We start from the raw sequence: 23684 nt of genomic DNA on the forward strand, positions 1-23684 counted from the left end.
GTGCAATTCAGACTCTTGCAACCAGGATAATGTCTTATATCATCATATTTTTTTAAAAGATATTTTTATACATTTCATGTTTGTTTTGCACTCAAATGTTTCTTTTTTAAAATAAACTGTACATTCTGCAAAACACTGTGTGAGCCATTTGTTTGCAATGCAGCAAGAATGACTGAGCAAAAGCAGCTACTCAGTCAGCAGTAGAGCTGCAATGTTTAATCAAAGATTAAATTAATTACCTACTATTATAATCATCATTTCATGAGTTCGAGGGAAGAAAAAAAGTCAACATTTTTGGATTCCAGCTCCTTTAAAATGTGCATTTTCTGGGTTCTTTACTCCTCTTTGACAGGAAACTGAATGTTTTTGGGTTGTGGACAAAACAAAACATTAGAGGATGTCACTGATTGACACTGATTATTTTTTCACCACTTTCTGGCATTTTAAAGGCAATTATTTGATTATTTGAGAAAATAACAGATTAGTCAGCAATAAAAATAATTGGTAGTTGCAGCCACAGTCAGCAGTGTCTTACAGTGGTAGCCATGAGTGGAGGCAACACAACTAGCTTCTTTGAACATTTAAATCAACATCACAAAGCTGCTTGATGAATGCAAAGACAGATCTGAAGGCCATCCAAAGAAAAATACTATTTTGGGTGACTTTGCCAGTTTTGCACCACATGATAAAATATTTTTTCATTTTATTTCAATAGTTTTTTATTCTCTGTGGAGATGGAATCACCCCAGTCATTTTAGACCGAATAAATATTTGCACATACAGTTATTTAGACTTAGATTTTATTAATCCTCAGAGGGAAATTCTGTTGTTACAGCAGCTGGGTATTCAACAAGGGGGTAAATACAGAAATATGCAATCATAATGGTCAATAATAACAATTATATTACTTTAGATATGTGGTGTTTTTTTATGACAAGATATATATATCAGACAAACTAAAAACTTTAGTACAAGATTTTTCCTTTGTTGTGCAGCTTTATCTGATATCACACTATAAACAATTTGCACTTAGAAAAAAAATCCACCCCTTGCAACCAGGAAAAGTTCTTATATTGGGATATTTTTTAATGAATTTCATGTTTGATTTGCCCCCAAGTGTTTCTTTTGATTAGTGGCAGTACTTTCTGCACAACACTGAGTCACTCTTGAGTGCAGCCTTTCCTTTGCAATACAGAAAGGATGACATTGAGCAAAAACAGCTACTCAGTCAACAGTAGAGCTGCAACGGTTAATCAAAGAATACATTAATCACCTACTATTTTGATTATCGTTTCATCAGTTTGAGGGGAGAAAAAAATGTCAACATTCTCTGATTCCAGCTCCTTAAAAATGTGCATTTTCTGATTTCTTTACTGAATGTTTTTGAGTTGTGGACAAAACAAGACATTAGAGGACGTCACTGATTGACACTGATTAACTATTTTATTTTTTTTTTACAACTTCCTGACATTTTAAAAGCAATTATCTGATTATTTGAGAAAATAACAGATTAGTCAGCAGTGAAAATAATTGGTAGTTGCAGCCACAGTCAGCAGTGTCTTACAGTGGTTGCCATGAGTGGAAGAAACATAACTAATTTCTTTTACCATTTAAAATAACATCAAAAAGCTGTGTGAGGAATGCGAAGACAGATCTGAGAGCTGCCCAAAGAAAAATACTATATTGAATATCTTTGCCAGTGCTACACCACATGAAAAGGGCTTTTTTTCAGCTTTTTTGTTTCTCAGTGGAGATGAAATCACCCCAATCCTTCTAGATACAGTTACTTCAGCTATGTGGTGGTTTCATATCACAATGTATATCGCAGACAAACGAATAGGATAATGCCTTCTAACATGATATATTTTTTGAATTTTTTGATACATTTCGCGTTTGATTTGCACCCAAGGTCTTCTTTTGATTAGAAACAGTACTTCCTGCAAGACACTATTTGAGCACCTCTGCACACAGCCACTTTTGAGTGCAGCCTTTCCATGTTTCTTGATCATCCCCCGTCTGATGACAACGAATCAAGAGAGCCTTTAAACAAGTGGTGATGAGACAAGTGTTCAGCGATACGACTAGAAAGAAAACTTGCCACCCTAAGGTCACTCCTCAGATCCCTTGTACTCAGCTGTGTACTGTGGGGTTTATTAATGCCAAAACTACTGAGCAAGCACAAAACAAAGCTGAGCAGTAATCAATCTACCAGTGAGGATTTGGGTGCATGCAGGGACACATTTCTAAAGCACAGAACAAAGAGCTGTCATGATTTTCTTTTCTTTTTGGCAAACTTTTTGGCTGATAGGTTTGTATGTTCGTAAGTTCTTTTAGACAAATAAAAAAAAACAAAACAGATGTAGTCTGGTAAGTTTAGAAAGCGGAGTGTGTGACATTTCACTTTTTGGTCAAATCCAGCAGAGTTTGTTCTGTTCTCAGCTCAAGTGTGCATGTAAGGAATAGAAAGTGCCAAAACTGAACAAAGAGCTTTGAAGAGGCCAAGCAAAGGAAGAACTGCTGCTCCCTCAAATCACAGTTCATCTGCTCGCAGGCTCCGAGCTTTGATTTACAATTCTGTCCTTGCTTCTTTTCAAAACACAAAGCTTCAAGTCTGTCTCTGCGAGTTCTTGAATCTGGACCACCAAATCGGTTTCCACTTGTTTTTTTTTTTCTTTTTTCTTTCCTCTTGCTCAATAATTCTGCCATTAATGAACTTCCAAAGATGGGAATTATGGATGAGGTTTGGGAGGAAGGGAGGCTTTCCCCCGCTTACTCTCCCAGCTGCAGTCAATCACACAGTAGTACGAGTCGAGTGCACATTTCCACTCATGTTGCAGTCACGCATCTCTGCATGTAATTTATTATATACTGTTAATCAGACAGAGATATGCCCGCTGCACACATATGCACATGTGAGCCATTAAAACCTGCGTCACATACAATATACTTCGATACTCAGGAATTAACTCATCATATCCGCATGTAGAGACACGACTTCATGCACCGCTCAAGCATTTTGACATGTAGTGTAACACATATGCTGTAAAACTACTCTCATGCGGTGGTGTTGTGTTGCCCTGGAAACCGTCCATCGCCACACTATTAGTATCTTCGCTAAAGTTTGAGAAGGTGTGGCCAAGCGCTGGGCAGCTCTGTAAAATCCTTTGCAGACTCACTGTCGTTTGAATAATTTCTAGTATGTCTAATTTACGACTGCAGCGCTCAAACAAAATGAACAGGCACGTTCAGCAAAATTTCTTTTATTCATTAATTTATTGAAGTGTCAAAGAAACTTCAGAAGTAATCCGACAGCAGACACAAATCAAGTTTTCAGCCTGTTTATTGCTACAGCTCAATGTGTTCCCTCGCACATGGCAATCCATTATGACCTTCAGCCTCCAGACATTTAGATTTTTTGGATTATCCATTTTCAGCTTCTCCCTGTTTATGCGATTCCACCACATGCAGGAGTAGGTAGTAATTACCTCACATGCTTGAAATGATTCATAATGTTTTAATGTCTAAATCAAAATGCCAGCCAGCAGTGCGCTGTTAGAACACATTTTATCATCACCGCAAACAAAACATCAGCTGTTTATTAGAGGGAACGATAGGCATGCCCAAATCATTTGAGAAATAGCCTGGAGGATGCAACTGCCTGTCCTGTTCATTAATTTAGTATCTGCTGCAAAGATGCTACCACATCTCTCCAAAATACTCCCCTATGTTTGCCTTTTCTTTCCTCGTGACATTTTAGTTTGTTTCATGTCTTTACTCCGACACAGTCACGTCCTTTCTCCCCCTTCCCTCATGTCTTCGCCTCTCCTTTTCTCTGTAATATTCCTCTTTCAAATCTTCTCTGCTCCTGCGAGTCCATCCGTTTGAGGTGATGTGATAGATGTCTACACAGTTTCCTGAGTATGCATCCCTGTGCGTAGCTCTGTACACAGCTTCTCTAGCTATTGATGTGGCCTCGTCCACTGTCAGACCCCATCGAACCCCTTGGTCCAGAATTGAGTAGGCATAAGGGGATCCTGAACCCACAGAGAAGAGCGTTCCCTGCAGGCGAGTACCATCACTGCATACATAAAACAGACCGGGTCCGGAGAAACTTAATTTCTTCCTTGCAAAGTATTGCTCAGAAAAAGCAGAGCTCTGAGTCTCTGGCAGAGAGACCTTTTCATTGGGGGTATCTAAGTGCTTCTCCTGGTCAGTCATTTGACTCTTTGTTGTTCCTCCATGACCTCTGAGATCAATCACTGTACCTGCATGGCATCCATCATCCACCTCTCCTCCGTCCCACCCACACAGCGTTGCAGCAACACACAGCTCAGTTCCCTTGAAAGGATGAAGCATGTGTGAAAGCAATTTGGCAGCTCCTCTTGTGGACAAGCGTCGGCCATGGCGGAGCTGGTAAAGGCGCAGTTCTCGAGCCAGAATCCGTTTCCAGAGCGCACAGTCAGCCGATGTACCCGAGGTAGTGCCCACCAAGTGACTGTGGATGGGCAGGATCTTCTGGGAGGCTGGACACGCCACAAGGCCGGAACAACTGGAACGAGTGTCTGCTGCTGCGAGAACGCCGCCCTGAAACATGAAAGCCAAAGTGGTGGTGCCATGAGACATGGGGAAGGGAAGAGGCACAGACTGGGAGGAAGCAAAAGGAAGGCTTGTAGGCAAGGAGGAGGGTGATAAGATGGATTCTTGAGATGAAATGGCACTGGAGCTCTGGATGGTGCTGATTTGCCCAAATTGTATTGGACTTTCATCTAAGTACTCAGCCACTGGTATGTAAAAATTGAACAGACTTGTGCTACTCCTGGTGGATAAACTGCTCACATAATCACACGCAGTGTTCTTTTCAAATGTCCCCAAAAAGCACTGTTGGATAAGACTGTCCTGAAAAATGTCCTGGAAATTGCACAGATCCTGTAAAGCCATTGAATGTGAGGACTTTGTTTTATATATCCAAAAAAGAGAAAAAAATTATACTCTCTGGGTTTTTCGCAGTTAGATCCATTCCCGAATGTTTGTATTACTTGTCTGGTAAAGATTTGTGCCCTGCCCAGAGCTGCAGTAGTTTATTTTAGCAGCAGTCACCTTTTATATAGACAACCATGTCCGTGTCCATGTGTGTGGTCGCTAAAACAAACCATCAGCAGCATTACCGATGCTTCATTCCCTTGACTTTGAAGCATAAAAAAGTCAGTAGCCCATGGGTAATTAATTTTGGCTGCGATATCAGGTTGTTTTTCAGATCAGATTTCTTCAAAGTCTTGTGTGGGCGTAGGCCAAGAGGACGCAGGGTGATGTCAAAGCCTTGGCTCGAGCACATCAAATTAAGTTAGACTCTACGCTTTGATGCATCACTTGCATGAAAAGTTCCCTAATAGAATCACAAATAAAATAAATCAAACAACATTTTTGTTGCACAGCAGATAAAATCTAACCAAGCCCTCTTATGCACTAGCCCTTTAAAGATAATTAATGCAAAGTAGTTGACTTGCAACACCAGAATATCAGGTAATCCTGCATTACAGAGGGTGTATGCTCTCACAGCAGCCACCTGTTCTGTCAAGTGCACTAGCCTGGGCTAAAATGCTGTGAGCCAACATTATTTTAAAGATAAATAACTTTAAATTTTGAATGGATTCATAATGACTCCAAGGAATCAGTATTTCTTTTTGTTTTAATTTTTCTCAAGCCAGACAAAACTCAAAATGAATGCGTTTCACTATATCGTTTTTGGATGTGTCCTCACTGCTTCTGTTCTAGTGGTAAGCAATTTTGTCAATCTTTAATTACATTGATATCAATCGAATATGAAACCAACACTCATTTTTCTGAATTTTATATTAATGTACTTTAAAGCAGCTATAATTGATATTTTTATCATTAGAATGTGTTTAATGACAACTGAAAACACTATGATAATGTGAAGGCAGATGCTTTTAGTGATGAACCTACAAATTATTTCAATTATCACCTTAATCTACGGCTCCCCCTTAATTTTGCAAAGCTTTTTAACAAGTTTCAGCTCATTGTTCATCTCTGTGGACATCACCATTACGGTTCTGGTGCCCTCTCAATGCTCTCGTAGTTTTGTTTTCAGTTGCAGCAGGCAGTTGTTATCAAAGAAAAAGCTCTGAAATCTCTGTGTACAGTGCCTAGCATAGAGATAAAGCATTAATTTGCTTGAGAGAAAAACACTGCACGCTTGCCTGTTTCTATTTAAATTCACTTAATTTTTTCTTTCACTTCACCCAGGGACAGAGTGTGTTACAAAGCATTCCGACCCACAGTGATGAGATGCTGCGTGACAATTACATAGGGTTTGACTCAGTCCCTGACAAAGTGGTAGATGGCTCAGTGGTCCGTGTGCGGTATCGATGCTCCAGGCCATGTCGGCTCGCAGTGGAAGTGGTGGTGTCCACATTAAGGAAGACAGATTTAGTGGTCTTCAGGAGGAAATGGATCAGCAGCACGCCCCGAGTCTACAGGATCCACCAGGTGCTGCTCAGATTGCCTCCGTCCATTTCGTATCAACGTGACTTTTTCAACAGGAACATTTTGGACACCCAGGATGTGACAGTTCGTGCTTGGCTGGACTGTTTTAAAAATGGCAGTTTACTCAGCACATACCGCAGCTCCATGTTGAGGATTTACAAAGTGCTAAAGATAATGCCACTCTCTGAGCGGCCAAGTAAACCTCCCGCTGGGTGCCCGTCATGGTCTGCTCAACTGATGTGGCAAATGACCAGCAACAGAATCCATCAGTGTCCACATGAGTCAGGTCAGACCCTTAATCACATTGTCATTTTCTCTGCATCTTTATCTACAAAGCTTAAATATTGAATGTAGTCTTTTTCTGTGTTGCCTGTGCACAGATGTAATCGATATGTTAAAGTTCCCTCTGGCAAGCACTGGTGAGCACTTTGGAGTGGTCCGCAGGTTCCAGCCTTTCATCAATAGAGCCCTAGAAAGAGCCCGTCTTAAAGCTGTGACAAAGCCAAGGTTGAACTTCTAATTTACCTTATTTTATCTCACTCTTATTCTGTGTAAAAGTGAACCCAGCAAAATAAAAGCATTTCCTGCAGGGAGCAGATTTTTTAGATGTTAAATATTATAAAGATGGACATCAGCAGCGCATAAAGCTTCAGATGTGCACTATATAACACCAGCGGTTTGTGTTTATATCAACAGATTGACAGGCTACAGGTCAGTGATTGTTTCCCTTTCAGTGTGAGCATCTGCTAGAACACACTCCACTTTTACTTCACTGTCTTTATAAATGACTTTACAAGCTTCACCAAGCCTCTTCACCAGAGCATATAAGCTTTTTATTTACGGTCAACGAAAGACAGCGAGGTCAGTCATTTTTAGCAGGCAGCACAGTGCTTTAAATCTAACCTCTCGCTTGAGTGGGTGAAGAAATGATTTGTCAAATCATGTTTCATTGCTTGGTTTTCAGCGTCACCTTATCTGTGTGGATCTACCTACTGAAATGGTGTCACCAGAAGCTCTGCGGGATCATCCATCATGTTGATAGGAAAATTTTATACAACTCCATTCTGATGCAGCTTACAGACACAGGTGGGTTACGTCAGCTTGTGTGTACACCTAATACAAGTTTGGGGATTAGACTGAGGTATCATGAGATGATTGTGAGTGATGATGTGTGTTCTATGTGACTGTGGAACAGACTGTCTAATGTATTAATAAGGAGCTTTGGATCTCCTGTGGTGAAATATACGATTGTCATGTCTCCTGTGTAGGGGACGTCATAATTCAGGCACGAGTGACAGGAGGAGAAGATGAAGCTTTCCGAACCGGTGTAGTGTTGCCCCTGTGGACATGGATCAGATTAGACTGTTATATACAGGACTCGAAGGTATAGCACCTCAGTATTCGCCTTTGGGTGGTGGTACAAGACATAGGAATTAAAATGTAGCTTTAGGACACATCTTCTAGTCATCCTTTTTCTTCTGAGTTTTGTTTGATGCCTTGACTTTGTTTCCCAGCTGTAATATCCTGAAAGATGGTTTCCTTTCCAGCTGGGAAACTCCAGGCAATTGCAGTCGCAATTTGAAGTCGTTCACAGCTGAGTAGGTTTTTTCTGAGCTCATGCACTGTTATGTCTGACTTTCAGGTGCTGCTGGATACAACATGGGATGATGACACCTACAGATCTGCTTATGAGTAAGACTTTTTGCTATGAAATATGTAAGACACAACTGTTGCCCTCAGAAAGCAGCTATTAGTCCAGTTACAGCAAAAGAAAAATACTGAATAATGAGCAAAACAAAAAACTAGATGTTTGACCCTTGAGTTAATCCACACAGTAGACAGGTGTGGCTTTAAAGGATATTGATCAGATAGTGCGACTACCACACAGACAGTCCTTGAGACCAGTGACTATTAGAATTTGCCTTCAGATGCAGCTTTATTCAAATGACTTGGTGCCACAGATGGCAAGAGAAGGAAGAGAACAAGCTGTTGGCATGCTGGACGCTAGCATGTCATTAGGAGCTGCAGTCAAGCACTTGACTGTCCACAACTCCACCATTTGTTGTGTAAGAAATCATTTCAGACAGCTCTGGATGGAAGTGTCCAACAACTGTCCCCCAAAATACCCTCCAGCAACTTCACCAAACAGTTCAGTACAGAGTGGAACAGCATTCCACAAGACAACATTGACAACCTCATTAACTCTATGTGGCACTCTACGATCAAACGGTAGACACGCTCGTTTCTAACTTGTGCTGTCCATTCAGTGACCCCAATTTCAGTCTGCCTATTATCGTTTCCGCTATAGTGCGTACTTTATTGCTTCATGAAGTCAATTCTGTTGTGGAGATGCCATGTGTTAGAACAACAACATCATACATATTCAAACAACTGGAGAGAATTTAATAAAATATTACATGCTGCATTTAATTTTTTGTTCAGTGTACAAAGAAAATGATTGCTTTTTTGAGTGGTATTTAATATCTTTCAGGTTTCAGGGAAGTATCCATTATGATGACACAGATGGATACTTTGGTATTGGAGGAGGCAAATTCATACCTGGCATACATGGGTATTTTGGGCCCATAAAATACTACCGCTTTGGGAACAAAGAGGTAATGCCTTCTCATCCGATTATAAATCTGATGAAATTGTTGTGCTATTTTTTGACTAATACAGAATCTATCTAAAAAATTTTTATATTTTTTTACCTTGTTAGCATGTCCATATGGTGTTTTCTACATACTAGAAGACACATGAAGAGTGAAAAAAACAGTCAACGGCACGGCTGAGCATTTCCACATTGAAACTGCAGCATATTGATCATAGTCTCAAAAATGCACACAGCCAGGGTTTCATTATTCTACTTTAGAATATTGTTTTTGTTCAAACATGTATGGCTGAATTACTTCAACATTGCAACTTGCCTAAATGTAGCGTCGAGTAATTTGAGCATAGTTGCTGAAACTTGGAAAGAGTTCATTTAATTAGAGGCAGATATGCCATTATTGCAGATGCAATAGTGCAGAGTTACATCCAAGCCATTTTAAAGCAAGAAGGGGTTATTTTCATAGAAAAAAATAATAATTTAATGCCTTTGATACACAGAGATGAGTTTTAAAGAGCTAAATCAATGAATGGACATGAACTTTAATGCCAGTTTCAGATACAGTTCTATTTTTGTCACAGATAGAAAATGCTCTTCAACCCCAGTCAACATTACATGAACTGGAGAGGACTCATCAGGAGTGCCGTGAAATAAGAGCATTTACCAAAGCTTTTCTGCAAGAAGTAACCAAGAGTCACCTTCTGTCTCCAGCCAACAAAGGTGAGATATTATTTTGACAAGTTCTATAAAAGACATGTTTCAACCATTCTGCAGGGAGAAACCTTGGACAGATCTCATACAAAGGGTGTCAATGCAACAACAGCACACCTGTAGAGAATGATAGGAATACTGCTACCAGGTTGCCTTTTGTGCTTTATTTCAGGTGTCTGTACTTTTGACTTCTTACGACTGCGGGGTCAGTTTGAAGAGAAAGAGAAAACTTGTACACAAGCATGGACACTGGAAAGACAACTAAAATACAACACACTCTTTCATTTCCTGCAAGCAAAAGAGGAAGAGATCAAGACAGGTTTTATAGATTTTTGCACTGTTTAAGACATTGATCAAATACTGTATGAACTCCAGAGGAGATATATTATACAGCTTACACAGTTATCTGTTTTCTGTAGGATCTTTGGGTATGAAACACCTCAGAAGTACTTTGTTTGAGGAGGCCATTGGCACAGTGTTCCCTGTGGATAAGTCTCAAATGAAAATCACATCCAAATCAGTTTCTTTATTACAAGTATCCTCCTGCTTTGGAAATCACAAAGCATCTCTTTTGTTGGCTACCATCCACCTTTCTTTCCTGGGACAACCAGCCAATCAACAGCAGGTTGAGTCAATGCCTTCGTTGTATCTTAATTGCCACTTTATCACATCTGAAGTCACTTCTGTAATAATGACTGATGATTCTGACCTCCCTTTGTTCCAGGGTCATGTCTATAGTTTGATTGGCGCCTCTGGTGATGACCGCTTTGCCCTGATGCATGCAGGGTACAAACACACACAAGGAATTGATGGGTTTCCTAAAGACATGGACATGGCCTATAGCTACTATTCCAATGTTGGAGCGCAAAGCAGCACTGACCTTTCCAATGTACATGAAAATAAGGTATGTTTAAATAACAGAAATCAATAACTTGGCGAGATTAAGAAGATGGATATCACTTTCACAGCCATTTGTTCAATATAAAGCAACAGTCAGCAGCCGTTTAGTGTAGCTTAGCTTAGTATAAAGACAGAAAACAAAAAGAAATAGCCATTTTCCTCACTGGATTTGCATTTTTCACACTGCTCTGCACATCAACTCAAGAATGATATTTGACCCCTACTGAATGTATCCTCCAACTACTTGCTATACAATGTGATGCTCTTTTTGTAAATTACGGTCCCATTGAAAGTAAAAAAGATGATAAAGTAGTAGTAGTTTATGTGTTAAGGTTTGGCTACCTTGTAAATGAGAAGTTGTCACTAGTAGTGTCCTCATATTTTCATATCTGACTGTCACTCATCACATTCGGTTGCAAAAAAGCAAGATGGCAACAGCAAAATTGAGAACTTGAAACTTCACAACGTTCATTCATAAACCAGTGAGTGCCTTCATGGTTTCTGTATCTGTCTTTTAAGTATAGTCTATGGTAAAACCATAATTTGGTGTTTTTAGCGTGTTGTATTTGTAGAGCTTAAACAAATGAGATATTAGATGTTAATTAGTAAAAGTAAAAAGTGACAGTAGGCAGATTTTGTTATTTCCCGACTGGTTGTTTTCACTCTTTACACTAAGCTAAGCTAATTAAGCAGATATGTGAGTGATTCTTTCTATCTCTCTGCAACAGATAAGCATGAAAAATTAGTGTGAAGTTTCTTTCAGATGTCCAAAACATAGATAAAGGAAATGCACAATACAAAAAAGCCAGTCACGCACAAACGCGTTCTCACAAACGTGCACACATTGTGTACACGTGTGCCAGCCCATGGCAACAGTGTTGCAAAACCTAGAGTCCCCAAAATATGATTAATAGCATGTTTGCTGGTCCAGCCAGCTGGATCAGAGGAGGCTGCAGTACACAGAGAATAGGTAGGTCTTAAATCTTCATTTAAAAATGGGAATGAGTTTGACTTCCTGAGGAGTAGAGGGAGAGCACTCCAAAGATAAGCACCCCGCTTTGAGACTACTTCCGACTGATTTCCTGTTTATTCTCTGAGTATTTAAATAAGCTGGATCTAATTAACACAAGTGCATTAAAACAGCAGCGATACCTTACTGTCGCTGCAGCTTGAATAGGCAGCAAATGCACCAGGAAAACGGGTCTAGTAGCAAAAACTTTATCTACGGCATTTAGACCAGCTTAAAAGCTCTCTAAGGCCCAGAGTAGATGACAGTACAACAACCCATCTGTAACTGATATTGATTAAAGGCAGTGAAACCTTATTTTCTATTTTCTGTTTCTGTCTGTGTTGTTTTATGGGATGACAGCCAGAAGTGCTGAGATGGCTGGTTTAAAGAGGGCCAAGCTCAATTAAAAAAAGGTGACGTGTGCTTCTGAGTATCGATCAGGATTTAACACTATTTTAATCACGAGCACAGCTGTCAATCAAATCTCATCAAACCACACCCACACAGTCCTGACCGATGCAGCCCTGTCTGCCTTTCTATACAACTGCATTCTCAGTTATGTTTTGAAGGAAACATATTTTTTGCCAGATTATGTTTGTTGATGAAGTATCGCAATTGTGTTTCAAATTGACAAATGAAGACGAAGCTTCAAACACGGTGTGAAAGAGTTCTATTTTAAACAAATGGTGTAAAGACATTCTTGTGCCTAAATTTAACCAAGCTTCAAACATGTATTGTTGTGAAAGTGCCAACCAAAGTGTGATATTTTTCAAAATCGAACTGCGTAATTTTGTTGACTAAACGTAACCAAGCATTGAGTGGAAACTGAAAACCATACTTAAGTCTAAAAATAAAGGCCCCACGTAATACATGTATCCAAGTCTTCTGGATTACAATCCTGTAGCTGACTCATTCCTCCTTCTTTTCCAACTACACAACATGGATTTTGTGGCTCTTTCAACAAAATGCCTCTCCTGGTATGTCACAAGGTGTAAATGATAATGCAGTTTAGTTGTAGGGGGACATAAATTTTTGGAGACAGGGTTGAATCAGATTAGTTGAGATTAGTTAAATGAATAACACCTCAGGTTTGTTTTTTAGCCTGTTTTTACCTTTGATGCCACAATGAGTCATATATTTAAAGTAACTACAGCAAATCTGCATCTCCCTTCGGCTTTAGAGAGCTTTACTGCTAATTTTAGCTCACTTTTTAGGTGACTTTAATGTTTTAGCTCACTGTTTCTGCTTTCACAATGCTGGTTTCAGGGCAAAAGCTAACTGAACTAAAGAGCCAAATGTTTTCCTGAGGAAGTGCTAGAGACCAAAAACAGAGCTAAAAGCGACTGAATATTGGACTTAGATTCATTAGATGGCCATACCTGAGATGAGTGAATGATAATTTTGCTCTAGTAGATGAAGCTGTGTTCATAGTAATGCACTATATTGCCAAAAGTATTCACTCACCTGCCTTGACTTGCATATGAACGTATGTGACATCCCATTCCTAATCCATAGAGTTCAATATGATGTCAGTCCACCCTTTGCAGCTAGAACAGCTTCAACTCTTCTGGGAAGGCTGTCCACAAGGTTTAGGAGTGTGTTTATGGGAATTTTTGACCATTCTTCCAGAAGCACATTAGTGAGGTCACACACTGATGTTGGACCAGAAGGTCTGGCTCTCAGTCTCTGCTCTAATTCATCCCAAAGGTGTTCTATGGGGTTGAGGTCAGGACTCTGTGCAGGCCAGTCAAGTTCATCCACACCAGACTCTGTCATCCATGTCTTTATGGACCTTGCTTTGTGCACTGGTGCACAGTCATGTTGGAAGAGGAAGGGACCAGCTCCAAACTGTTCCCACAAAGTTGGGAGCATGGAATTGTCCAAAATGTCTTGGTATGCTGAAGCATTCAGAGTTCCTTTCACTGGAACTAAGGGGCCGAGCCCAGCTCCTGAAAAACAAGCCCACACCATAATCCCCCCTCCACCAAACTTTACACTTGGCACAATGCAGTCTGACAAGTATGGTTCTCCTGGCAACCGCCAAACCCAGACTCATCTATCAGATTGCCTGATGGAGAAGCGCCATTCGTCACTCCAGAGAAGGCGTCTCCACTGCTCTAGAGTCCAGTGGTGGCTGCTTTACACCACTGCATCCGACACTTTGCATTGCACTTGGTGATGTATGGCTTGGATGCAGCTGCTCGGCCATGGAAACCCATTCCATGAAGCTCTCTGCTGAAGCACTGTTCTGGAGCTAATCTGAAGGCCACATGAAGTTTGAAGGTCTGTAGCGATTGACTCTGCAGAAAGTTGGCGACCTCTTGGCACTATGTGCCTCAGCATCCACTGACCCCTCTCCGTCAGTTTACGTGGCCTACCACTTGGTGGCTGAGTTGCTGTCGTTCCCACACACTTCCACTTTCTTATAATACAGCTGACAGTTGACTGTGGAATATTTAGGAGCCAGGAAATGTCACGACTGGATTTGTTGCACAGGTGGCATCCTATCACAGTTCCACGTTGGAATTCACTGAGCTCCTGAGAGCGACCCATTCTTTCACAAATGTTTGTAAAAGCAGTCTGCAGCCTAGGTGCTTGATTTTATACACCTGTGGTAATTGGAACACCTGATTCTGATTATTTGGATGGGTGAGCAAATACTTTTGGCAATATAGTGTAGCTGGCAAGTGTAATAATGATAATTCTAATGGTGACAGTAACAAAGCAGTGAAACTATGAGGTATGCAATATTATTATTCGTAATAGAAGTGTTTTATTAACAATGATCCTTTTTCTTTTTTCCAAAGCAAAGCACACTTGAATCTATCTATTTAAACAATGAAGAGGATTTAAACAGTCTGATAGATGAGACTAGTGATGTCTTCCAGTATGTGAAATATCAAGCAGAAAGAGGAGACATAGAATCCCAGGTATGTGTGATTTATAAAACTGGTCTGACTTTTAAAGAGATGCACTGTACTAAAAGAGATGGTATGGTTTTCTATTGAAGATGTATAAAACCTTAGAAAGAGTTCACTCCTGCTTTAATTTTGTCCGTTGTGGTCAGTTGCCGAGTCAGTGTCCAGAACCGTCTAATAAAAACTCTATTAACTTTAGAAACGCATGGGAACAATGCTTTACTGGGGACAAAATGGACTCTCAAAAGACGTAGCAGCCGCAGTGAAGTGGTTTGAGCGAAGTGCCATGCAAATGAAGGATCCCTCTGCGATGTACGACTACTCCATCCTCCTGATGAAGGTTCTGTGAGATTATAAAGACTCAACCTACTTTATGATTGAATCGAACACTGGATGTTTTGTGTGTGCGTGTCTGCGTGTGTGTGATTGTTTGTGTGTGCGTTGCTTCTGTTTTGACAGTTATTGATTCACTGATTGATGTTGATTCCTTCAGGGCCATGGAGTGAAAAGAAACTACACCAGAGGTTTTCAGCTGCTGGAAAAAGCGGCGGCAATGGTGAGCGTGTAGCAATCAATCGGTGTGTTTACAGTATGTGTGTTCACTATGAATAGCAGTGTCTGTTTCCTTGCTTTAGGGCTCAATTAACGCCTTGAATGGTTTAGGCTGGTACCATGGGCTTGTTTTGAAAGACCACAGAAATGCAGTGAAATACTTCGAACAAGCTGCTTTAAATGGCAGTGAGGACGGGATGTTTAACCTGGGAATTTATCATCTCAGTGGGAAGAATCCTGACAGACCCTGGAAGGATGAGGTTTGAGTTCCACGCCTTCAGAAATGTATTTTTGTCACTCTCCAGGTGTGATGAGTGAGCTGATATATTTTCCGTGTGATCCACAGAGAGCTGCATTCCAGCAGTTTCTGAATGCGTCTCGGCTTGGCCATGTAGCTGCATCAGTGGAGGCTGCGTGGTACCTATCGACAGGAAGCCTGGAAGGGGTGTCTCAGGATGTGGAACGGGCTGTGATGTAAGAGGCTTTCATTAGCTTGGTGAAGAAAGCTTTGTTATGGGCTGTTGCACTGTAGCCTGCAGCTCAGTGGCATCTAATTTCAATGACAGTGGCTAATTCAAGGTCAGAAACCATTATTTGCATATCTAAAAATAAGAGCCACTGTCACTGTGTTATTGTCTGGCACAGAGAGATTCTGCTTACCAATGTTCCTCTGGTATCTTATGAATTTAAAGAAGCTCCTCCTGCGGCTGTTGCTGCTTTTTTTAGGATGACCTCGACAAATCTGAAACTATTTTTGGATCATGTTGAAATATTTTCCGTTTATGTGCTGTAAATTATATTCCATAATTCATCAGCCGTCCTTTGCCCTCTGCACAGAATGCTAAAAAAGGTTTGTGAGCAGAATGGACACCTTGGATTTATGATCAGAGAGGCTCTTCAGGCCTACCTCCAGGGCACTCAGTAGGGACATTAATTTCAATTACTTTTCAATTGTCCTCATTTAATCATTTCCTCTGGTCGGTACTATTTGTTTTAAAATGTGTTTTATTGTGTTGCCAACAGGCAGGAAGCATTTGTGAAGTATGTCCTGGCAGCTGAAACTGGTCTGGGTTTGGCCCAGAGCAACACCGCACACCTGTGTGAGGTGTGTAACTTTAATGCTTTGCGCCCATCTTTAAACTAAACACCGCCTGAACCTCTAATCTGATTTTTAAGCACAATTCTGCAATCAATGTCTCATAATTGAAGTTTTGATGGCAGCTGATGAACAAATTGTACACAATTCCTGTCACGGACTAAAAGAAGAAAGCCAGAGGGAAATTATTAGCCGTTGATAACATAACCTTCATCATTCCTCTGCTCTTTTTCACTGTGCAATCATTCTCCCAAATGCAGGAACTGAACCTCAGATATGATTGTCAGTGGAGATATCATAACTATTCTATATTAAACCATGATCCCCATCCATCCGGTGAGTTCATCTCATTTCATTTTGCTTTAACCTCCCTCTCTCCCTGTCAATCTGGCCACTGTACAGCAAGTATTTATCTTCTTTTATAGCTCTGCTGAAAATGGGAGACTACTACTACTACTACTCTTCCTCCAGCACACGAGAGGAGTCATTATCCTTGGCTGAGCAGGCCATATCAATGTATGGCAGAGCGGCTCTAGCAGGCAGCCCTCAGGTGACAGATTTACTTGGGCTGTAATCTCATCACCCTATGATAAACTTAATTAAACTTCCACGGGCTCAGGCCCACCGCAATAAAAACAACAAACAGCATTATACAGTGTTATTATTTGGAGACTTTCTCAGTGAATAACCCATCAGCCTCTTGTTATGATTTTATTTTCACACTGACTCACAGGGAATGTACAACTTGGTTGTTTTGGCACAACAAGGACACAGTCTTCCTCAGAGCATCTACGGCTTGTTTAACATGTCACATCTTGATAAGCTGGATACTGTGATGGAGAAGGTCTTGAAAAGGTACTTTTTAAAATAATCCATTCACACTACAATGAATGAAGACAATCAGTGTTTTAGGGTGACCAGTGTTAGCACATATTCAACAACCCAGGGCACTTTCTAGTATGTTGTAGAAATGAGACTAACTCTGACATGTTTCTACTGTTCTTTAAACAAAAATATGAAGGCTTGTCTCTGTGCTACATTTTGATAATTATTTACCATACAGACATGGGTCATAACAATTTTCTTCTGTAACTCATGGCAAGCAAATATGTTGCCAAAACTCACATTTCAAAGTCAGTCTGCTAATGGTAGAAGCTGCTAAACACATTTAGTATCACTTGGACTCCTGTATCGGTTCACCGAAAACAAAACATTCCTAAAATTCCAATAACCTTTTTTATGATTATTTTCCAAAACTATAAATGTTCGATATTTGATGTTACCAGTGTAACGCCACAGAAAGCTTTGTTGTTGTAAATGAGTCCCGTATTCAAATTTAAGGTTTCTGGCAGACATCTTTGGTGAGCCTTTGGCAATGTTGCTGCAAGTTTGCCTGAAGGTCTTATTTGCAAATGCAAAGTAGATTTGTGGAAAACTTGAGATGGAGGTCTGGCTAACTTTGTGGACAATTGCACAGCCAACACAAACAGAAAACCATTTAAACTCACAATCACACCATAGTCAGATGAAAGGATTCAGAGAACTCCTACAGACTGTTTTGAACTGCAGGAACTGAGCGGCCTGAACCTTTGTCCAAGTTAAGAAGAACCGCTCCTGTAAAACTTCTTTCAGGGTCGTTTTCATGGGAGTAAAAACTAACCACTCCACTGTAGCTATTTTTGAGCAGCCCTGAAAAATTGTTGTGTGGGTCTTGACGATGTTGAGTTAACATTGGAGGAGAAAAATGCAAATTGGTGAGAGAGAGAGAGCGAGAGAGAGAGAGACAGAACATCAAGCAAGTCATTTTTCTACCCTCTTGAAGCCTTCATTGAGTGTCTTTTCTCTAACATTGCAATTAAATAACATAAAACTTACCCTACAGGCTAACATGGCAAAACCTCTGTTGCTGTATTTCCAGCGTGCTCCTAGTGTTTTCTACAGTACCTACTGTGTGTTATTCTTTTGGCATCCTGAGAGTTAATGTTGTAGTAACATTTTTTGAATCCTAGAGAGAGGCTAAAAGGGCCGGTTAGCAGGATGTTCCTGTAAACGTTTGTGCCACCATACACCTGTCCTGAGTTCGTGCTTTGGAAAACAGTCTGTTGGGTAAACTATGTGGATATCTGCAGTGACCTGCTAACTTAGCTCAGCACAAAGACTAGAAACAAATCAAATCAGCAGCTGGATAAACAATTTGTTCATTGTACAGATTAAAAAATTAAGGTAAAATTAAAAACTGTTCGGCAGATTTTGACAGCTCTACTAGCTGTTCCCATCTGTTTCCATTTTTTGAGTTGAGCTAAGTTTACTGGATGTTTGCTGATCGCTTATATATTTTGCTAGAGAGTTGTACCACTGTTCTCATTCTTAGTAAGAATGCAAATATGCAAACTCGGTTCACAGGTGTTAATGCTTAACACGTTTATGTTAGACCCCCGCGTCTGCTCATTGACAGCATTCATCATTTTAATGTCATGCGTTTACTGTTGTTTGAACAAAGTGTGTAGGCTGATGATACTATCATCTGTAACACAGTTTCCATTTTTTGTCTTTAAGATGTGTGGATACGGAGGCTGAAGAGGCAGTAACGCCCTGTTCTTTAACTCTGCTCAGACTCCAGATGGGAAAAGCCTTGAGGAGAATGACTCAGAACGGTGCACAGCTCTTCTTGGTAGGCATGAGGCAATCAGCTCATCCTGTATGTAGTAAGAGAGAAATTCAACACACTGCAAGCTGCACTCGCTCACTATATTATCCTCCTTTCATAATTTGATCGACCTTTAATTATTGAAATCTGTGAAAATGTAGCTTTGATCACAAGTCAAACATGAAAGTTAGACAGCTATTTTGAGGAAGAAAATATGATAATTTATTTAAATTCTTCTCTTATTTCTGTGTAGGTATATGCATCTCCTCTTTCTGTCTGTGTCTTCATTGTCTTTGTGATGTTGGAAGGCTGCCTCGGTAAGTATTTTTGCTATTTACTACTGCACCTAATTGCATGTATTTGCCACAAGATGGTGCAATTTCCCCATATATTAGTTCACACTTCCTACTCCTCTGATTTGTGTATTTAAAGATAATCAGTGTAATTCTAATGTAATGTTTGCCATGGCAAGTGTCTTTATTGCCCTTCATCCTCCTCATCTGCAAATCAACACAGAACGCAGATGCCGTTTGATTGCACTGAGGGCAAGGACATCATCTGTCACCAATGATGGTGTCAACTTGAGCAGAGAGCAAGATGGCATCATGGGAAGAACCTACAGGGCGACGGGGAATCTATGGCTTACCGAGAATGGCGAGCAGTGGCTCCGGCAGACCAGCGATTTGGCAGTGACTCTGTCAGGCGTGTGCCTGTGTGCTTTCTGGACCACACTCCTCTATCATCTCTTCTGACATACAATGCCCAGCACAGTGACTCAATAGCCACAGCACGAGCCACAGACACAACATATTGTAAGAGCATGCATTTAGGGGATGAGTTATAGAACTATTCGTGTGACACATTTAGGTTTTGGAGGCATGTGACTCATTTTAAGTCGGGCAGGAGACAAACGCCGCTTTATCTGTGAGTTGATAATGTGTTCTCGGTTACCATTTTTTCCATTGTTTTGTGTTGTGAAGACTAAAATATTTATCACAGAGTTCATTTAGTTATTGCCAGTTTATTGTTTATTGTAGTTTATTGTGGTGCAAAGGGAGAAGAGTGAGCCTTCACTTATGTGACGTGTGGGACCAATAAAAATACATTTGTGTATAAAAAAGCATAAAGACTCAGCCTCAGTGATGGATGTGTCGAGAGATGTTGTACCTTAAGCCGTGTTCTAATGAGTCAACTATTAAGGCTTGACTCTGGTCCTATCAGTGGCATGTTGGTGATAAACGTGGATCAGAAGACAGGACATGCCCCAACAGCATGCGGAAGCACTGAACATTTTGTCTGGTGCAAAGCCAGAGCAGAGGAATTTCAAATGGTATTGATTTAGTCTCCTGCTGGGCAGGTGCTCCAGACTGATATATAAGATAAGGCAATATCTGTTCTACCATCACTAAGTAGAGTTTGGCTGCAAAGAAAGTTGCCACAGCGATGCAGCGGGTGAAACACACCTTTAGAGCCCTTTGTTGGGGTATTAGTCAAAATCTAATGCTCCCTGTGGTGCTGTTGTTTGTGCGCTCATAAAGATAACACAATGGGCAATATCCTTTGAGGGATTTTGTTTCTATGGCTGCTAACAAATATAAAGAATAGGCAGTTACTCAGTTCTTAACAGTTATTTACAGCTCTGAGTGACTGTTGTGATGATGTGCAGTTGGTATTCATGGAGCTGTCATTAGTTAAATAAGGAGTTTCACAGTGTAAACAGCTCCATGTGGAGCTCCTACAGATCAGAGTGACGTCTGTGTATAATTTGGGGATGGACTAATGATCTGCCTTTTCCTTCTTCTATCTCTGTCCCATGATGCCGCCTGTCTCTGTCTTTAAAGAGACCAGTTATCAAACCAAAAACACTGCGAATGTGTAAACTGCAGCAGTCTCTTGTGTTTTCTGCAGTTTTTGTGGATGTAGTTTTAACAAGCATCACCATCAACAGTGAACCTATAAAAAAAACCCAAACAACTTCTAAATCTAATTAAAATGAGAAGAATTAATACTTTCACTCAAAGAAGTGTGACGAATTTCATGTGCTTAAACTTATGTCAGTTGCCGGTATATAAAAACAAGACTAAGCTCATTCAGTTCGAGCACTTCTGTAAGGAGGCACTGCACTAAGGCTGCCTCTCAGAATTATTTCTTTAGTTGAACTGTTTGTCCATTAGTTTCTTTTTTAATCGGTTAGTGGTTTGGTCTATGAAACTGTCAGAAAATGGTGAAAAATGTCCATCAGTGTATCCTAAAACCTAAGATGACATCCTCACACATCTTGTTTGGTTCACAACCCAAAGATATTCATTTTACCATCATAAAGGAGGAAAGAAACAAAAAAATAGTCAAATTTAAGAACCTGGGTACATAAAACTGTAACTTTTGCTTCTTTAAAGTGAAGTGATTATCAAAATAGTTCTTCTGGAGTCATTTAATAGTTGACAACTAATTGATTAATCCTTGCAGCGCTACACTGCACAGCACTGCTTTCAGTGAAATGCTAATGTCATCCATTCTAACATGCTCAAAATGCCCCCTCTTTTACTTTTTGCACTTTCAATTATTTGACATTCCTTTATAGAAATCTGTTTTCTCTTTGATATGAAATTGTCTTTTTTTTTGTAAATTCTTCAAAAAGTCCAAATAAATTGAACATGATTCAATGTTAAAAAGCAAAATGAAGAAAACTTCCTGATGGATTGAATACTTTTTGTAGACTGTATATTATTACTTCTAAATTCTTGTGTACTTCTACATAGCAGTATTCAATAGAACTATTTCACCTACAGCGATTTGGCATGCGGAAAACATTTAATACCTCAGTTTAAGTGATGGTCTGAGTCTGACCAACTACTATTAAAATTGTTTTGCTTCAACACTGGACCATAGGAAAGTCATCAGTGGCAAAATTATAAGATTTGCAAATTTAAAAAATATGTATTTTTAACCATTTTTTCATTGCAGATACTTATATTCATCAAATGGTCAGAAACAACAGGAAAATGCACAGATTTCTGTCAAATAAGGTAACACGGACTCATTGATTTTACTGTGGATGTGGATGTATGTTAACTAGATTGAACACAAAGTAGTGATGGCTGAAGGCAGCGTGGTGAAACTATTTTAATGCTAGAAGAATAAGTTCATTCATCATCTGGACATCACTGATATCTGTTAAAATTTCACGGTCTCTCACTGTTGTCAGCAAAAGTCAGCCAGGAGTATGTTTAAGAAGAAGAAACTTTTCAATCCTTTTTTTTCCTCGCTAACATAAGTGGCTGTAACTTCACATGTATCTGTTCCTGCTCACCACTTCTGTGTTGGAGCTGCTGTCTGCTCTTTCACCCATTCCTGTTACTCATTGACACCATTCTTTATTCAAGTCACAGTTTGATATTGTAGTTGTGACTCATCATCTACTTCTTCATTAATTATGAAGTCTCAGACCAAAGTCAGCGGATCAGAAAATCTTCATTGGTCTAATATGATTTCACTGATTATTACATTTATTTAAGTTATAAACCGTAAAACCACTGTCCACTAGAGAGGCGGGCATTATTCGAGTGTGATTTGCAATTATGTGATGAATAGATGGACTTCTTCTTCTGCTGATTATTTAATAAGTAGATAACATGCTGGCTGATGTGACCTTGGATTGCCACACTGTGTGCTATAGTTCGTGGCTAACGCACACTTTGACCAGCATTACTGCACACTGACACTTCCATTGATTTACAGCTTTCACATTCTTCCTTCTTTTCTAGTTGAATTAAACTTTTATTGAACCCTTTGGAATATTTGGCCATTATGGAGGAATATTCACCAGAAGGCATTCTTGTTCAGAAAAAAACTAATATTTGATTTGTTCCGGACATGTTTCAAAGTCCTGTGGTCTAAAACCAACTCGTATCACGTGTTCATGGTATGCGCGCAATGTCCGGACTAATAGTATTCCACGACTATGCCTATATCATATGCACACTTTCTGCTGTGGATATCTGTAGAAGTCACACTAAAAGGTGAAAGCAATGCATCGACTCCCTCAACACCCGTTTTACCTTAGCTCTAAAATCTACAGATACAAGAACAAGATAGAACAATAACATGCGTATAGTATACTGCCCTGCTTAGCTATAATATATCTAAAAATAGCATGTATCCCTGTGCAACCTCAGCTGGACTTTGGCAACATCTGTATCTACCAACCTGATGAGCAACACTCTCCGCTGAGACAATAAAAGCAAATAAAAGTCCTAAATATAATAAGCAGCTACTCGGTAATTAGTATTTTCCCTCAACTTCAAGTTTACCCATTTATACAGTGAGGCCTGTCTGTTTTAATGATTATTTAAAGTTAACACCGTGCCCTGCTGCAGGCTTCATTCTGTAAATATGCATGAGTGTGTTTTAGCTCCATCACACCGACGATCATAGACACTACTTGTTCAATTTTGCATTTTACGAGAAGTGAATTTTAAATACCATATTTCAAGAATTTCTTCAGTTTTGAAATGCTTAAGAAGCCCCGACCGACTCACTATAAATGGAAAATCATGCCATGTACAGTGCTGTGAAAAAGTATCTGCCGCTTTCCGGACATGTTGTGTTTTTGTGTATTTCCCACACTTGATTTGGAACATTGAAGTGTGACAAATACGCAAAAATAGAAGATATCTGTAGGGGGGTAAGTACTTTTTCACAGCACTGTATCTGTGGCATATGTATATACTCCAGGACCA

General features: G+C 40.0%; 2 protein-coding genes across 2 annotated transcripts; one reads left to right on the forward strand and one right to left on the reverse strand.

Annotated features, from left to right (window-relative positions):
* Positions 1 to 2898: 2898 nt before the first annotated feature.
* On the reverse strand, positions 2899 to 5860 carry LOC111570242 (proteasome subunit beta type-11-like). Its single transcript, XM_035949375.2, has one exon. The coding sequence runs from the start codon at positions 4936 to 4938 to the stop codon at positions 3772 to 3774; it is 1167 nt and encodes a 388-aa protein (XP_035805268.2). The 5' UTR covers positions 4939 to 5860; the 3' UTR covers positions 2899 to 3771.
* Positions 5533 to 20132, forward strand: LOC111570241 (protein sel-1 homolog 3). The gene is made up of 24 exons (XM_023272888.3): positions 5533 to 5774; positions 6265 to 6790; positions 6885 to 7011; positions 7469 to 7590; positions 7773 to 7888; positions 8147 to 8196; positions 8996 to 9119; positions 9694 to 9832; positions 9996 to 10142; positions 10243 to 10448; positions 10548 to 10727; positions 14540 to 14662; positions 14850 to 14990; positions 15144 to 15206; positions 15286 to 15462; positions 15549 to 15676; positions 16040 to 16123; positions 16226 to 16307; positions 16559 to 16634; positions 16724 to 16848; positions 17032 to 17153; positions 18855 to 18969; positions 19199 to 19262; positions 19462 to 20132. The coding sequence occupies exons 1-24, from the start codon at positions 5718 to 5720 to the stop codon at positions 19695 to 19697; spliced, it is 3330 nt and encodes a 1109-aa protein (XP_023128656.3). The 5' UTR covers positions 5533 to 5717; the 3' UTR covers positions 19698 to 20132.
* The last annotated feature ends 3552 nt before the right edge of the window (positions 20133 to 23684 follow it).

This window comes from Amphiprion ocellaris, chromosome 2 (genome assembly GCF_022539595.1).
Source record: "Amphiprion ocellaris isolate individual 3 ecotype Okinawa chromosome 2, ASM2253959v1, whole genome shotgun sequence".
In the NCBI taxonomy this organism is placed as follows: domain Eukaryota; kingdom Metazoa; phylum Chordata; class Actinopteri; family Pomacentridae; genus Amphiprion; species Amphiprion ocellaris.

Excerpts from the sequence above, each read along its gene's own strand:
- LOC111570242 (XM_035949375.2), bottom strand. The coding sequence starts at position 4,938 with ATGGCTTTACAGGATCTGTGCAATTTCCAGGACATTTTTCAGGACAGT.
- LOC111570241 (XM_023272888.3), top strand. The coding sequence starts at position 5,718 with ATGAATGCGTTTCACTATATCGTTTTTGGATGTGTCCTCACTGCTTCT. Across the intron at positions 10,143-10,242 it reads AGAGGAAGAGATCAAGACAG|GATCTTTGGGTATGAAACAC; the intron begins GTTTTATAGATT and ends TGTTTTCTGTAG. Across the intron at positions 18,970-19,198 it reads ACGGTGCACAGCTCTTCTTG|GTATATGCATCTCCTCTTTC; the intron begins GTAGGCATGAGG and ends ATTTCTGTGTAG.